The sequence below is a fragment of the Triticum urartu genome, chromosome 5A (assembly GCF_056163025.1).
Source record: "Triticum urartu cultivar PI428250 chromosome 5A, HENAU_Tu73, whole genome shotgun sequence".
Lineage (NCBI taxonomy): Eukaryota > Viridiplantae > Streptophyta > Magnoliopsida > Poales > Poaceae > Triticum > Triticum urartu.
Window position 1 is genome coordinate 404,978,710 of NC_141877.1, and position 17,149 is coordinate 404,995,858.

Sequence of the window (17,149 nt, forward strand, 5' to 3'; positions counted from 1 at the left end):
ACGCCGTGACAAGACGTGACGCTTACAGGACGGCCGGCCCCCATTAATTACAGCAGCCAACCTTTCGATCGCGCCCCACCAATTCAAGAAGCACACCCACCACGAGAAATTCTTAGAGGGTATCCTACGCGGCTCCAATGGGGCTCCGACCGGCTACCGACGACGAGCAGCAGTTCACCATGCGTGCCGTGGTGGACACCCATAGAAGGTTCATGGACCTCTCGGTGCTGTACACCAATGACCCAGTTTGGGTGGAGCACTCCATCCACATCATGGAGTTGTTGCTTGCTGAGGAGAAGTACAAGGTGGACGGGTTCAACCTCGAGTACACCCGCGCTCATGCCGGGTCTCGTCCCAAGGTCGCCATCGCCCAGATGTGGGTGCGCCACCACGTCCTCGTCTACCACTACTGCCTGGCCACAAGGCCATGCGAGCGTTTTGCTAGGTTTCTCAATAGCCTCCACTACATGTTCTCTATGGAGGACATCACCAACGATGTAAAGGCGCTCAAGAATTCGGGCATTGCCTGCCAGAATCTTGTCAACATCCAGGGGCAATACAAGATCTGGGGCAACAAGGAGCATAAGGACTCCCTGGTTCACCTTGCCGAGGCCATCATTGACCCCTACTACAGACACATGAAGGATACATGCAACAAGGACAAGCATGCCTGGCACTCGGTCTGGATGGAGAAACTCGACAAAGCTCACGTCGTGTATGCGGCCAAGGAGGCGTACACGAGCTACGACATGTACATGTGGATCATTGACATGAGGAAGTGCCTCCTTCCCCAAAACGGCCAGGGATATAGCCGGAATCAGAGAAATGGCAAGCGTCATCGCAACGACAAGTAGATGATTAGATCCTCATGTCTCCTACTTTAGTATGCATGTAATTTCTTACTTTGGTGTGTGGAAATGTTATGTGTGTAGTCACTTGTGTAATTGTATGCTTAATTTGGTTATGCAATGCTGTCTTTTTAAGTATATATGTTGATGCTCTGTAGACAGAGCACAGATATTGCGCGGACAAAGAAAATCGCATCGCACACGGACTAAACAATGGAACCCACCGGTGATGTTTTCATCAATCAGTCACTATTGTATACCAGCAATCGTTTGCTCACAATACACCCGGCTTGTTAGCAGTAATCGTCTGTGTTTTTATCTTTCTTCGCACACGTTTCCGACTATAGACCTGTTTGCCGCATATCACACACATCTTGTTAAGTTGAACCATTTCTGTTCTCATGTCTCAACGCAAACCGTTCATCCGAGTGAACCACATGCCGTATATCGCACACACCTTTGATCTACATGACCATTTATTTTGTGTTTCCTAATCACAAACAGTTAATCCGAGTGAATCGTATGCCGTATATCTCACACACCTTCATCTGGCTGCTCGTTTATTTTGGTCCTCTGATCGCTAACAATTAATTGAACTGAACCATATGCCCTACATCGCACACACAACTAAAATCCGAACTGTGTTTGATGCGTCCGTCATCACAAACATTTTGCACCTTTTTTGATGGTTCTTTTACACCACCGTTTGCTATTATTGCATCGCACACAGTTTCGTCGAAGGGTCTCTGATCGTAGTGTCGCGTCAGTAGCATCATGCAGTAGTGATGGATTAGATTCATGTGGATGGATCCAAAGTGACCAAAAGTTGGATTAGTAGGATATTCATGTGGATGGATCCAAAGTGACCAAAAGATGGATTAGTAGGATCTAATCCATGTTTGTTCCATGCAATGATATAATAACTCATCATCATCATATTCATATAAGAACTCATACATCATCATCATCATCATCATCATCATCATCATCATCATCATCATCATCATCATCATCATCATCATAACTACTCATCATCATAGTGATATAGGAACTAGCTCATCATTCTACCACAATGTAGCAAATAACTCATCACCATCGTCATGATAACAACTCATCATCATCATCATAGTCATAACCAACACTAGCTAATTCTTCTTAGCACATGATCAGTACGTACTACCTTAGATCTGCTACTCTCTTGAAGGTAAAAAAACATAAAACAGGTAAACCCTTGAATCTCCATTATGGATCATACAGATGAACCTATCTCCCATTTGTGGAGTGCGCTTGATGTTGCACCAAGTAATTCCCTGCTATGATTTAGAATTTTTATCCAGTCTTTGATTGTGAGGACATCATCTCTTTGACGAATCTTGTATGCACTGCGGTGAAGAGTAGGCCAACTTGGCCGTAAGCTAATAATGTTCATGTCACCTATCATTTCCATAAGACGACCTACACAATTCGCCCGAAGTTTCTGTTGAAGAACATCATAATAACATACTTAGCAAAATGTAGTTTAGCTTAAGAAGAATGTATGCAAAAAATGCACTACTGATATAATAGGAAAAATCTTATCATGATATCTCGATGGATGTTACCGAAGCTCAACACGTGGACTAGTGGCACGTATTGATCATAACTTGGAGGGATATGATGACTGGACTTAAAAGTCTCAACATCATTAATCCATGAAAAAAATGATTTACCTCCTCGCAAGTAAGTTCAGACCCATAACTTTAGTAGGTTTTGTCTATTACTTTCTGCACATTCTTTAAGAATGGAAATAAGTTGTCAACTATTTTTAAATAAACACTATAAATTACTTAATAAATATGTTCAAGACACTCACATAGAGGTAGAACTGGAAGCGTATCAACATCGACCCAAATGTCGATATTATCTTCATCGATGTCATCTTCAGGATCACCAGGATCAAAGGTGACATGCATACCCTCCTGAAAAATCATACGCCTTGCATAGTACTATCCAATTCGAGCAACCAAAATGGGAGTAGGTAACCGCGTTGTATAGCTTTACGGCAAAAGCGTAACAATGTTGAGTCCTGAGGTGAACTATCTTTGTCTCCATATTCTCATGATCTTTGAAATCCAACTTCTCCAAGACATAACGTCTTGCATGGCAGGGGATTCACTAGTCGAATTGTAAAAAAACAGAAATTACACGTTGAAGAAGCAGAAGTCATGCTTAATTACGCAAATAGGCTTGTCGTCATTGCGTACCGTACAAACATTAAAGGTCTCGTCGAGCTTAATCACTACAAAATAACACACATCCATGAAACTTTGGGCCGAACGAATTTTTTTTTGTCATGCTTATGACACTTCTATGATGATAATTGTGACAAAACCCGGTATCATCATAGATGTGGTGGGCTCCTACTTCTATGACAACAAAATCATGACAGAAAATGGGCTTTTCATCCTGGGCGAGCCGGAGACGCAGCTGCATGACATTCTTTGGGCCGTCCATGACGGGAAAACCGTGGTAGAAGCGAGGGCGAGGAAAATATCGAGGGAGTTCCCAGTTAAGGTGGGTAGTCGGGGCCGAGAGATGCGCGTTTCTCTCATACGTACGCGCGTGTGTGTGAGGCGTTGCGCTCTAACTGAACCCGAGCGAGGCGTTGGGCTCTAACTGAACCTGAGCGATTGCACTGCAGGCTATGCGTTACTGAACCTGAGCAATCGATCGATCCCTTGCTGTTAACTGAACCCGAGTGATTCCTTCGCTACTGCTGCTAATTGAAGCCGATCGATGCTTCCTCTGGATGAAAAGTGAGCATTGTTGGGGGGGGGGGGTTGGATGAACAGTTCCCGGTGGGGGTTTGATGAACAGGACCCCGTGGTAGTAGAGGCCGTTGCCACTAGATTAACAGGACCCCGATCGAGCCGGTTGGGGGTGGATGAATAGGACCCTATGGAGGGCTGGATGAACAGGACGACCCCGGGGAGGGCTGGTTGAACAGTAGCCGGTGGAGGGCAGAATGAACAGTGGCCCGTGGAGGGGTGGTTGAACAGGACCCCGTGGAGAGGGCTGGTTAAATAGTAGCTGGTGGAGGAGTGTGCGGTGGAGGCTGGATGAATAGGAGCCTACGGATGATCAGTCGTAGGTGGAGGCTGGAGGAGATCGATGATGGATGAACAGTAGCCCATGGTGGCCGGAGGAGGTCGATGGTGGAGATGAACAATATCCCATGGAGTCCTGTTTCGCAGTACGCCACACCCCTCCCGATGAACAGGACCCCCGTTTTGACCGTAGCGCTCCAACACAAGTCCGTTTCCTCTGTTTTGCGGTATGCCACACCCCTCCCGATCAATAGGACCCCGTTTCGACCAAGAGAAGTCCGTTTCCTCCGTTTTGCGGTATGCCAAACTCTTCCCGATGAACATGATCCCATTTCGACTGTTGCCGGTCGAACACAAGGCCGTTTCCTCTGTTCTGCGGTATGCCAGGCCTCGTTTCCATCGGCTGTTCCGTCCAACCCTGTTGACTCCTGATGAACAACACATGTTTTGTTGCCTCTCGATGAACACGACGCATTCCATTGCCTCCCCATGAACACGACGACGACGCAGTTTCTCCGTTCCGACCCAGCCATGTACATGAGCCTTGGCCGTACGTATGCCCGAGTAGGCGTTCGAGACCCCGCCTGTATGAACGTACCTGGCCGTATTTTCTTTATTGCACCCTGGTTGTACGTACGTGTACATGCTATGTGCGCGCCTCTGCTACGACATATGTGCGCCTCTACAACAACACGTGCACGCCTCTACCTCGACCAGTATGTACATACACGTTCGCGACTAGAATGACAATGCTACGTACGCTTTGACCAGGTGGGTCCCGACTATGAGGCACTTCCTTGCGTGCGAAGATGTAGCTGGTGGGTCCCAACAGTCAGGGGGGATTCATTTTTTCCCGTAATATGGATGCACTTCCTTGCGTGTGAACATGTAGCTGGCGGGTCCCAGCAGTCAGGAGGGAAACGTTTTTTTCAGGAAATATGGTGGCCCGTCCGGTGGGTCCCTGCTATTAGGTGGAGGAATCATTATTTTTCGCGTGATAAGGAGGCACTTCCTTGCTGCGACCATGGACCCAGCTGTCAGCCTCTCCAGGTATTGTACTCTTCCGATGGATGTCGTTCCTTGACCACGTTGACCACGCCGCGGCGAGAGCACCAGGGCGGTGGATGACCGTGAGGCCTAGGTAGGGGACGACGCGGAGCCAGGGAAGACGCGGCAGTGGAAGCCCACGTGGAGAGGAGTGCGAGGATTCACTGGTTCGGCTACGGTGTGAGCCTGCCGTCGACGCATGGCCTGGCCAGTGGTGGGAGTAGTAGGGGGCGGTGAAGCCTCAATGGTAGCACAGCCGGCCACTGGAGGTAGGAGCAGGCGGTCTCGCCGACGCTAGTTTGGGCGGCTGGTGCAAGAAGAGCAACGATTGAAGAAGCAGCAGGACCGTTCGATTCAAATCCAACGGTCACTGCTGCTAGAATTGTTTGTTGACTAAGTTGACAAAGCCCTGCGTACACGCCAACTTAGTAGGCCCACAGGTCAGCCTCCGAACCGGTGCGCCCCAGATGTCAGTGGGAGGAACCATTTTTTCGCGTAATAAGAAGGCAGGTTATTGCGTGCGGCCAGGCCAGCGAAGGGAGTACGGTGGGCCGGTGAAGCCTGCGCGGCATGATAGTGGGCCACAAGAGGAGGGAGCAGGCAGTCCCGCCGGCGCTGGTTTAGGCGGCTGGAGCAAGAAGATCACAGATTGAAGAAGCACGTCAGCCGTTGGATGGACATCCAATAGTCACTGCTACTAGAATCGTGTGTTGACTGACAAAGTCTTGCGTAAACAAGTCAGCCTCAAAATCTGTAGCGCGTACAGCCCATTTGCTATTATTTTTATAATTTTTACTCATTTTCGAATTCATATGGAATTTATTGCAGCCCATTTTCCATTATTGGAATTGCTGCCCATTTTCTCGTCAGTAGCAGGGTTAAAAAATTGAACTAAAAATGTGTGAAATTTTGAAAATTCGCAAATTTTTGCTGGGAAACAAAATATTCTTAATCCAAAAATTAGTATCCATACTAAAATAAATTTAAAAATAAATTAGTACGATGTCATGTTAAAATCCAATGAAATATAAAATATCAGTGAAGAACAAAAACAAAAAAAGAAACTGAATTTCCCATTTACTTTTAACAGATACTCACCGTACTCTTTGGCCAGGTCGGAATGCATCCCTCCTCGTCTTGAAGGATTTGCAGCCCAGTAAGTTGGAGAAAACAAATAGCCCTAGCTTGGGTATTCTTCACAAAGAAATAGTGGCCTTCCTATTTTCCCAAAGAAAAAACTGCTGGGCTGGTCATGTTATTAGACGGGCCACAGAGACCGCACAACCCACTTTATAGCCTGCTCCTCCAAACAAATCCTCATAAAAAAGTTGTGCAATTCTGTCGTTAATTGACTATACGTTGAAAATGATGTGGGTGCCAGATATCAGCAGGGTGGATTAGAGTAAAAAACGAGGGGTGCATATGAGTAGTAAAAGAGGCGCTTGCTTGTGTTCGGGAGTGGAACTGGTTGGTCCGTACTGTCATACTCACAACTAAAGCCCTCTCCCGATTCAATATGTTGACAAGGCCGGACGGCGGCGCTGCGGCGAGCGCACCAAGGCGGAGGACAAAGTGTTGTCGCCAATGTGCTGGGCTCGGTTGGACATTCTTATTGAAAAATAAAAATGGACCGGAACTATTTACGCGTTGACTACGATTTGCACGGGTCCACTGGTTGCAAGAAGAAAATGCTGGGAGAAAGAAGACTGGTTGCTATCTTTGCCTAAGAATTATATCGACTGAATGTAATGACACTATCATAGGAAATAATACCCTCCTGTTAAATCGTGAATCTAAAGAACTAGTGCATGAGCATTTAACTTTATTTATTTATTTACTTATTTATCTTTAGGGGACCATGAGCATGTACCTCAGCCGGATTCATGTGAGAGCCGCCCTTCCAATTAATTATGGGCTCCTCTATTGGGCCTTCATCAGTGAGCTGCATGTTATCAACAAGTGGAAAATGTGTTCTGTATGAAAAATAATATGCACTACGTACGGTACGGGGCACTAAAGGATCGGACCGTGCAACGACTTCCAAAACTTTGTGTTTGTTGTTCTAACAACACATTCATTCAACCAATAGACGAAATATACTACTGATTGTACATTGAAAACAGCAGCAGCAGAATCAGGGCTGGGGGGTGCAACAGAAGCAGTAAGCAGGCCAGAAGAGTAAAGACGCAGCTCTCTCTGCCAAACCAAACATCAGCCATCATTACAAAAGGGCTACCAAAAAAGAACAAGTGTATGCATCAAACTAAATAAAGATCCTACTACACCAAGTATACACATCTAACTAATTGGCTCAGTTAAACATTACTATTTATTAAGCTATGGAGATTGCTTGACGGCTTGAACCAGTCGGGTGCCTGATGGGGGAAACTCCAGCGAGCAGGTCGAAGTCTGATACTTGTGACCCTCTCTCCTACTTTGGGATGTAGAGCGTGGCAGCACATATCAGTGTATGGTGCATGCACAGACGCATGGTATGTTGTGTACACACAATTTTGCCTGATAAACGAAACTACGCTGCCATCATGATCCTTGTCGTCGGTTATATCCTGGTTAATCGGATAATTCAGTCCGAGAAACAGAGAGCGTTCACCAAGGCTACTTACCAGCCTCCAGTCAAAAATTCTTGAAGGCCCAGAGAAGCTGGGATCCTGCTCAAAGACCTTGCACTGACTATGATTTTATTCTGCGAAACAACACATCCGGTACGCGTGAACGATCATCAATCGTTTGTCGTCCTCTGATCGAGCCAGGAACCACCTGCAACTACCGTGCCCTCTTTTCTTTGAAAGGTTCTGGGATTAGGAAGGGTAGGGACACTAGGCGGCCTACAACATCATATCAAGTTGGAGTCAAATAGAAAAGGGCTCTTCATGTAGTCAATCCTAAGAACAACATGTTATGAGCATGAATATTTTTTCAGTAAATGTTGACAGTAATATAAGCAAGCGATCATGATATCATAGGAAAGTAACATACTGCTGTAACAACCATTTGTAGTGATGACTGGAGTAGGCCAGCAATACGAACAACCATAGAAGGAGTCAACAGCGTAAATGAAGCCCTTGTGTTCAATGGCATCAGAGAACCATGGAGGATGTATAATCCTGTGATGGGCGTGCAAATTTATCCACTTACCGTAGTGACCTGTCAGATAGGCGAGACCGCGGTTGAAGAACGCAATTAGCCTGAAGTATTTGTAATTCATAGATCTTGTGGGCACTTGGCAGATTACAACCTTGAGCAAATCAAACTTGGTATCATGTTGGCTATTGTAAGAGTCCGAGTATTCTGGGCCGTGGTGCCAAAGAAGTGTAGTGTTAATTGAAGGAAGGGGGATCAATCACGGGTGTAGACCTCCATGGGAATCCAGCCGCCGCCACCGTCGACGAGCACCATCCAAGACGTGTTCATGTCGACCCAGTACATACCGTTAATGTAGTTGGGGGTGACGGGGATCGGATCACAGTCAAGAGGGTTGATGCTCGCCACCCTACAGTTGTTATGCTGCATGACACGCTATTTCTGAAGAGCAGGCGGCATCAACAAGCAAGGAGCTGGCTTAAAAAGCTCCGTTCTAAGGGCTTTGAGTAAACGGTACAACCCCGACGAGCACGCGGCGAGCGGCATGGTACTGAGATTGGCCACATGCGAAACAATGAGCTTGATTACCTCTGTGGGGAGCGAATTCCAGCCACTCTTTCGGCGGATGTTGCTCGGTTCTGCCATTGTTAGTGCTTGGGTTTCGGAAGAGGGGGAAGCACCTTACTGGGGGGAAGATTGGACGATTATGTGCGGACAAGGATGGAGAAGCGAATATGTGCTGCGGGAAGTGGATAGGTGATTATGACTACAGCACGGCGCTTAACTTATGAGACACATGTGTAGGCTCATATCGATGCCAGCCAACTTGCTTGAGTGATCACAATACTGGTAGTCCCTACAGTACCTACTACTATGTCCTAACTTGCTTGAGCTGAGTAGTAGTGGAGTAGGACTCTTCTCTACTACTAGCACCAGAGGATTACCATATTCTAATATAAAATAGTTACAAACTTTAATGGCCGAGCGTGGAACGACTATGAACCGCCATCGGTGCTAACTCCAATCCCCAGCAAATGTTCGCTGGTAGACATGGAAGTTGCAAACGCCCGTGACGCAGTTACAGTACGTGTGTAAGGGTGGAGGTTTTGTCAAATACTATGGCTTAAAAAAAGGCCATCGTCGGATGGAAATCTGACGGTTACATGGGATTCGCCATGATTGAGTTCGTGGTGAACAATCTCCAGATATCATTACTAAAGAAAGGTTCAAACATGCGGGGTTATAACTTGCACCGTCTGACCACTAACAATGATACTAACATAGTTGTAAATTGGTCAAAGACCGTGTCTATGTGGTGTTTGGAATTATACGCAAAAAACTAGTAAGATGCACGTGCATTGCACGGAACATCAAGATGAATTTTTTTACAAAACACCTTTTGTGATTGACCCATGCAGGAGTAATCACATGTGTTAAAACTAATGATATCTCGAGAATTTTATCAGAAACATGGTATCTCGACCATTTCATCGAAAAAATGATATCTCGAGAAAGATGATAGATAAGGTGAGGAGGAGTGGGGCGTGGTAGGTACTGGTGGTCGGACTGGGCGGAGGCATGGGGATGGACGGCGCCGGCAGCGGCCACCATGCCAGATTGTTGCAGAGACTTCCTTTTTTAATTGCTCAGCAATGAGGTTGTGGGAGATAAGGATGAACGAGGCAAGGCCTTATTTGTAAATGTGGAGAGAGGTGCGGGTATCTTTTGTAAAATTGTCATAGATTGCTTGGTCTATACTATAAGATGGCATGCACAACATCATCACCAACTCAGTTTTTTCTCTACTCCTACTCCTATATTACTTACTCCTATAAAAGACTCAGTTGGTGATGATGGTGTGTCTGCCATCCGCCATTTCGGACCATTAGATCTGCATCTAATGGTTGTGATGTAAGTTGTGGCCTTTTGCAACAATTTCCACTTCTCTGGTCCAGTTTAGACAAAACCCCTTAGTATCTTGAAACCAACCACATTCCTCCCTTACCTCATCAAAATAGCCCAAAGAATATATTTGGAGTGAAACATAAGATATTTTTAGTGATATGTATATCAAAACTAAATTGTTTTCTTTCAAATTTGTGAGTATGTATTATTCTACTTTGGATCCGTTGCAACGGATGGGCTCATTGCTATAATGGTTTATCTCATGCATCGTCCGCAACGAACACCTGGTGTACTGGTCCGGGCCGGATGCTTGCAGCGTGATGGCCTGAGTTCTAATTCTGTCCTAAACTGTAGCTTTTTATATATTTTTAATATATACTTCTTTCGCTACTGTACTGGGAGTGGAACCCACAGAGTACTTAGAATGCAAGATTAAGGATAGATTTGTTTCTTTCTAACTTTCTGAACAAATCTGTAGCCAGCATACAAGTTATGTACACTATACTGACAGTGGAACCCACAGAGTACTTAGAGTACAAGATTAAGGATGCAATTAACTTTTTATAGAGGGAGAATCATACACGTAATTAACTCAAATGGATTGCACCTGACTCTATTATTATCCAATGGCAATCGGTAAATTTCCTCCCGCAGGCCGAAGTAGGTTTCTCGGTTTGTATGCGGGTTTAACGGAGGGGTTTGATGGAGGCGAGGAGGCGTGTTCAGCCAATCGTGCAACGGGCGGCGTAGTACTATTTGATTTGACAGCTACTAGTATGTTATAAAAAAGAAAGAAGAGTAGTAGAGATAGAGATAAGAGTAGAGATAGAGACTAGGGAGGAGCACCATCTACTGCTTCGTGTGCTGCTCCTACACTCCATTCGGCGGCCACAACGTCCCCTACAGCCACTCCCTCATGTGCAACCTCTTCCTCAACGACATGGGCGACAGCCTCAACGCCAACGGTGCTACTCCCGTTGCACCGTATGTGTTTCTGTCCTTCCTATTCGAAATCGTGGTAGAATTCATGTTTCTAGTCTGTGTCCAAGATTCGATCTGTTCATCTACTATGCTAGTCATGATTAGTTTAATCTCTATTATAGCCGTCATGATTTTTTTTGTGCTTATTCGGACTAAATCTCGTAGTAACTTGCTCATATATTCAAATGGTGCAATGTCCGCTACAGCCACTCCCGTTTCATGGACGTCCTGGTCGATGCCTCCAAGGAGCCCTTCGTCTACTGCTATGATTGTCCGATGCCGGTTTGGGGCTCACCGGCGGACTTCGTGCATCACCTCACGTAGGTGTCCGTCTATCACTACGGGCCCACGACGAAGAACATCAAGTACGAGACGTGAAACCCATTCGCCGTGCCGGAGTCGGTGGAGAATCACCGCCGCCTGTTAGTCTCGGATGAGGACGGCAACGTCTTCCTCTTGATCGTGGGCACCGACGAGGCCCGCGCTGGCCGCCGCCCCGTCTCTATAGTGTGCGTCAGGGGTGACGCCACTGACACTGACACGAGGCCGATGTACGGGTGTGTGCTCACTGTTACTACCCCTTAGAGGTACGTGGGCGGCAACACTGGCTACATCAAGCTGACTAGGACTATGCCGAGCTGGGACCTTCCCGCCGATGTGGTCATGGAAGACGCATGGTATGATCCCCCGCCCAACGTGGTGCACAGGGACTCCGAGGAGGTTCACCTGGACATATGCATTACCAAGTTAAATGTTGATCATTAGTCTTCACTTAATGTAATCCGTTGTCTAAGCATGTGGAGACTTCCATGCATGATCTTGCTCTATTGGAGTATCGCGCATGAATAAAAGAGTATCCATTTATGGTTTAGACTAGAATCTTCCATGTATGAATGTTTACTACAGTACTGGTAAAAGAATTATGATGAATCATTTCTTACATCTCCTCTGCCCCCTTCTAAGTCATCCTGATTTAATCCCTGCGTCTAGGTGTATAAGGGCATGGTTAATACTTAATAGTATAGCCAACTGTTGACTATAAGAAAGTGCCATGTCACCTGTAGCCAACATGTATAACAATCAATACTCAAAAACTAATTCTTAAAGATCATTTCTTGCAAAGCACAATAAGTGTTATTTCTTCACAAGTTTTGGATGCAAGTAGAACAGTTGAACGCTTTTGTTTGCAAAAGATAACCTTTTATCTATTTCACCCGGATGTTTGTGAGCTCTAGAGATGAAATAATATCCGAAGAAGCCTATCGATACCCGTTACACATGAGATGACCCCCAAATCCTTTGTCAAAATAAACAACTCCCCGATCAATGCATTTCACTATTCCATGCAATGCATGGGCACCTTACTATAGATTACTACGACCAAAAATTAAACTAACATTATATATAGTATGATAAATGCTGATCCATGTCACCTAAAATTATATCACTGAAAAGTATGTTCAAATACGAACCCAACGATATAGTTTTTGTTGACATGCACTAACATTTTGTCAGTTAAATCTTCAGTCAAATTCAATGGGGGACTAATAAACCACGACCGATGTAGTACTAGTGTAGAGGGCGGCGCTACACATGAGTCTCACCCCGCTCGTGGCGCGGCGGTAAAGCCGTCATATCACAAAACCAAACCACTCCCAGTAATAAGTGGCCTGGTAAAATAAATGGACAAGCAACCATCACATCCCTCCGTCTTTTTTGCATTTCATCCCTCTGCATTTACTTTCTCCAGTTCATCTCGCACACTCGATCCCTAGCTAGTACTCCTAGTATCCCTAGCTACTACTCCTAGGGATAGTTCTTTTGGCGGCTTAAAATATAAGTCGTCTCTTCCCCAGCTTTCCCCACAAGACTAGTCACAGTGGAGAGTAACATTAAGGTGCCTCGCTCATTTATTTGGGCTTCTAAACTATTACTAGTACCTTTGTCTTGGTTTATTCGCCACCATTGTAATTTTTAATAAATTTTGACGAAAGATTTAACTGATAAAATGTTTGTGCATCTGACATGCACAAACATTTCATTAGTTAAATTGATGGTCAAAATTTGACACATATTATAATGGGGACCAATAAACCAGGACGGGTTAGTAGTTACTCCAAAAAGAACTAGCCCCTGGTACTCCTAGTAGTAGTACTCAAGTTGGAATTCCAATTGCACGACACACCTTGTTAGGCAAAAAATTCGATACAGGGTGTAGGAAGCGGTTTGGGAATTTGCATGCCTTCCCGACCAGTGAGATACTACTCTGTACAAAGTACAATTGAGAAGTAACCATAGAGAAGGAAGCTAAAAGTAAACAATCAAATGAGCATTTTTGCATTTGTTTTGCATTGAATCATTTCACAAGCTTGACTAGTGTTGTTTTTCTGCTTTTACAAAAACCGCATCGTAATGTTAAAACATGCATTTGCACGTACATAAGTAATAATAGTACTCCCTCCATCTAGGTGTATAAGTCTTCCCTCTTTCTGGGTCATGGTGCACAACCAAAGATGACTTACTCACCTGGACGGAGGGAGTAGCATAGTAGGCAAGCATATATAGAGAGAGACGTGTAGTGCGATAGTATATAGTAAAGTTTGTGCTATATGCACGTACTTACAAAATGCGTATGGATACACAAGGTTTCCAAACTTTTCCTTTTACATACTTAATTAAGGACGCTAATAATTTCTGAACGTTTGGGATTTATCACTCTGAAAACTAATGAGATCACCTTACGAAACTAAATTATATTCCTAATAAAAGCCATGACGCTCGAAGGAGCGCTTGCGGCGCGCCACGAGTGCCCTGGTGCGCGGCCATTTCTCTGCGCATTGACACAACGCCTCTTCCTCAGCCTCGCAACTCGTGAGGTGCTGATTGACGGCTTGCCGGCGGGCGAGCGTGATCTCACCCGTGTGGTGATCCGGCGCCAACAGGTACTCCTCCTCGCTGGAAGCGTGCACCCGGTACATGTAGTACCAAGCGTAGATGAGGTGCTAGGGCCCGACTGCACTCACGGCTTTGGCACGGGCGTCCTCCGCCACCCTCATGCCACTCGCATGAGCCTTCTACCAAAGAGCCATTTGCCTAACTCTCTCAGACGCACATAGTCCTGCCAGGCAGCTTGCCCCGCGGTGCTCTTCTCTTCCTCGGTCTTATTTTCCGCCTCTATTTTGGCACACTTTGCCGGAAGCAAAGCCTCCCACAAGGAGACATCCATTTCTTTCCTAAGCTCCTCAAGGCTGGGGGGCTCGGCAAGCGGTGCGACGTTCTCCTCGTCGCAGGGAGCCAACGCATCCTCCGACACATGTGCTGGCGAGATTGGGAACACCGACGCGTCCACCTCGACGCGTTGCGGCGAGGAGCAGAACGCTGACGCATCCTCCTAGACTAGTGGCGGCGAGGAACGGAACGACGACGCATCTTCCTCGACTAGTGGCGCCGAGGAATGGAACGGCGGCGCGAGGGGTTCTTAGGGCTTGGGAGGGGGATGCCATGGTGGTCGACGTGGGAGGGAGGGGAGAAGATAGTGATGAATGTGAGCATTCTTCCGAATGTCGTGGGAGGCGCATTATTTATAGCGAGCAATGGCACACCTAGGTAATATATGGACTGAGCTTCACTGACTTAATTGCAGGTCCAGTTGCATCACTTACATGCGGGCCAGGTGCCTGTTGGGCTCACATGTCAGTGACCCAATGCACCAACAGTTAAGTAACTGAAGTAGCTACGTGGGCATATTTGTTGGAGTAAATTACAGGTGAGGGAAGGGGTGGAAAAATTGTTGGTCATAACGGATTGGACGAGCGCGCGCGAGGAGAGTCATGCAGGCATATTTTTTTTCCACACGGGGTGGAGTGGTGGGACTGCTCGAGGGAGAAGGAGAGTCAAGCATGCATTTAGATTTCAAGGTGCACTAAATTATTGCATGCGATGATTAAGGCTGGCCATAGTGGTGGTAATGCGGTACTCCCTCCTTTCTGGTTTATAGGGCTTAATTTGAATATCTCTTCAACCAAGGTAGATGATGAATGGTGGAATTAATTCCGTAGTTTGCAAAAGTACTTAATTAGTACTCTCATTTTTCTCAAAACTTTGTGTGAACCGATGCATTAATTACACCACATGCATGCATGACCACTGCTATAAAAATCTCAGTTGGTGGTGATGGTATGTCTGCCTCTGGACAACGTGAGACGTTCGATCTACTTGGAACCAACGACTGAGATGTGTGTGCATAGAGACATGGCCTTGCCACCGGAGGTACTGTATAGCAGATATTTACCCACCTCTGCCACTGTAAAAAAATATGGAACTGCTCATTCCAGCCGCATTTCATTTCTGGTTAATCTCCTTGCATTCTTGCCGCCGGTGGCGAAGGTTCCTGAAGATGGAGTCCAGACTCTAGAAACCACTACAAAAACTATTCCACCACCTCTATCTTGGTAAGAGTAGGTGAAAATTTTGAATCAGGTCCTTTAAACTAGAAGGGAGGTAGTAGTACTCTAATAGCTAACCTTGTTGTGATGACTAGATAGGACATGGCACACACCTGGATGGAGGAACTAGCCTGCATCGTGCATTTAAGTTTTGTCTGAAGTCAATGTACCTCTACTTTGACAAAACTTATAGAAAAATGTACATCAACATTCACAATGTCAAATCAATATTTTTATACTCATTATAATAAGTATTGTAGATATTGATATTTTTAATATAAATTTGGTCAAAAACTTTGCAAACGGTTGATGGAACTAAAAAGGACCAGAGGGAGTATCATGCATGTGGAGTAGGCAAAAAAGTTGTTCATTTATAGCCGGTCGAAGTGTCAAAGGGCGTGACCGCGCGAGGGAGGCGAAGGTCATGGGAGGCGCGACGGTTGAGGGAATTAAGTGAAGTTGCATCCACGCACCGGCATGGCGTGCGAACAGACAGAAGCTATACCGCAGGCCTATGATATGGGTCTAGTAGACATGACATCTAGTGGGTCCCGCATAGTACTCGAGAACTCTTTGGGGGCTTGCAGCCGTTTACCCACCGGGCAAGCCAACAACCCCACGCCGCTCGCATGCCCTACTCGTCCCTGTCTTCTACCTTTACAATAGTTCGCTCCCAGTCATTCTGTCCTTTCACATTACACCAGTTCAACTTCTCCTAACCCTCCTCCAAAATCCATGGCCTCCCAAATCTCCATGGTCGCCACTGAGTACCAGGTTAGAGCCATCACCGACGATGAGTTCATCGTCATCAACACCTGTGGATCTGCGATAGTGAAAGCATGCCTTGCTTGCTTCCTACGCATGTTCAACAGTTCAATGGATGAGTGGGTCGCTGGGCTAGATGTTGAGTACACCACAGTCCTGGAAAGCGAGAAGATTCTAAAGGAGGCAGAGAGGAAGAAGCATGCCGTCATCCATGTTTGCGTACATAACATGTGCTTGATCTACCACATAGGCCATGCCGATGTTGAGTGCCAGGATTTTAAGAACTTCCTCAAGGATGAAAGAGTGAAATTCGTTACTATAGACTTTAGGAACGACAAGGATGTCCTGGGTCGGATAGGCCTCGTTGTATGCCAGCCCTTTGATCTCCAGAAGACAAGCCTGATGTCCTTCTCTCATCCTTCAATGCTGACCCTAGCAACAACCATGATTGATCCTTCGCAGCTAAACTGAAGAAACCTCACCATGAGTTTCATCATGCATGGGATTCGAAGACAATAGATGAAGATCACATCCTGTATGCAGCAATGGATGCCTACTTTTGTTTAAATATCTACAAGGGTTGGATGAAGAAGCAGATCCCAGTGTCCGATTCAAGCAAAGAAGCAGCAGCGAAGAGGAAGAGGGACGAGCATGAAGTCGAGGACGTGGACTCAGACTCCGAGTAAGATGGCAGTGTGATACGTCTCCGTCATATCTACTTTTCCAAACATTTTTGCCCATGTTTTGGACTCTAACTTGCATGATTTGAATGTATTAACCTGGACTGACGTTGTTTTCAGCAAAATTGCCATGGTGTTATTTTTGTGCAGAAATAAAAGTTCTCGGAATGACCTGAAAATCAACGGAGAATTATTTTGGAATATATAAAAATACTGGAAGGAAGATCCACGTCAGGGGGGCCTCCACCTGTCCACGAGGGTGGGGGGCGTGCCCTACCCCCCTGGGCGCG

General features: G+C 46.0%; 1 protein-coding gene across 1 annotated transcript; it reads left to right on the plus strand.

Moving 5' to 3' along the window:
• The first annotated feature begins 374 nt into the window (after window positions 1-374).
• Window positions 375-16,865, plus strand: LOC147971612 (uncharacterized). Its single transcript, XM_087524040.1, has 2 exons — window positions 375-680; window positions 16,758-16,865. The coding sequence occupies exons 1-2, from the start codon at window positions 375-377 to the stop codon at window positions 16,863-16,865; spliced, it is 414 nt and encodes a 137-aa protein (XP_087380166.1).
• The last annotated feature ends 284 nt before the right edge of the window (window positions 16,866-17,149 follow it).